General features: G+C 32.0%; 1 protein-coding gene across 1 annotated transcript; it reads left to right on the plus strand.

Annotated features, from left to right (window-relative positions):
* Window positions 1–380: 380 nt before the first annotated feature.
* On the plus strand, window positions 381–790 carry TRIADDRAFT_34852 (uncharacterized protein; the record flags this gene model as incomplete). The annotated part of the gene is made up of 1 exon (XM_002118811.2): window positions 381–790. A coding segment is annotated over one exon (410 nt), but the record flags the coding sequence as incomplete, so codon positions are not given.

The raw sequence follows: 790 nt of genomic DNA on the forward strand, positions 1-790 counted from the left end.
TTTTAATATAAGGTTTTATTGACATGAGTTAGAAAGCAGTTGGTATACATATTGTGAAAATATTTCTACATTTTTTTTATGATATTTTCCATTTATTTTAGTTTTAATTTATGTTTAAAATCTATAAAAATTAGAGATTTACGAAAGAATTGGTTAGGCGAAGTATCTCGGGAGTCATTTTATGGCCCATCTAAGTTAGTGGAAATGTAAGTAAAAGTAACAATATTCAACCAACTATCTTACTTTCAATCGGTGTATTTGCTTCAACTTCAGAGGTTAAGCAAGCTGTTTGTTTTACTTTTCAATATCTTAACAGATTAACCAATCGTCCTTACTTTTGTTGCATCATACCTGCTAAAATACTATCCTGTAAACCATCAATGATATCTGATACTTTATCATCTTGTCAGCATCTTCTTGCTCATATTTCATTACAATTCTTCATCTGGCTTGTTGGCATTCTGGCTTTTTTGGGTAACATTTTCGTTATTGTACGCAACCTCCGCATTATTCGGGCTAAAAAAAAAAATAAAGCCGACAAAGTCAACCTATTCTTAATCAATAATTTAGCAATATCGGATTTTATCATGTCAATCTATTTATTTATCATAGGATTTGCTAATTTAGTTTATAGCAATCAAGGTCTGTATGGCATACGATCTGAGAAGTGGCTACGACATCCCCTCTGTGCAGTATCTTGTACTCTTATGACTACATCTAGCATAGTGTCTGTATTTTTAATGGTAGTAATCAGCATCGATCGGTTCATCACAATCGTTTATGCGCTCGA

The sequence above is a fragment of the Trichoplax adhaerens genome, genomic scaffold, assembly GCF_000150275.1.
Source record: "Trichoplax adhaerens TRIADscaffold_1503 genomic scaffold, whole genome shotgun sequence".
Taxonomy (NCBI): domain Eukaryota; kingdom Metazoa; phylum Placozoa; class Uniplacotomia; order Trichoplacea; family Trichoplacidae; genus Trichoplax; species Trichoplax adhaerens.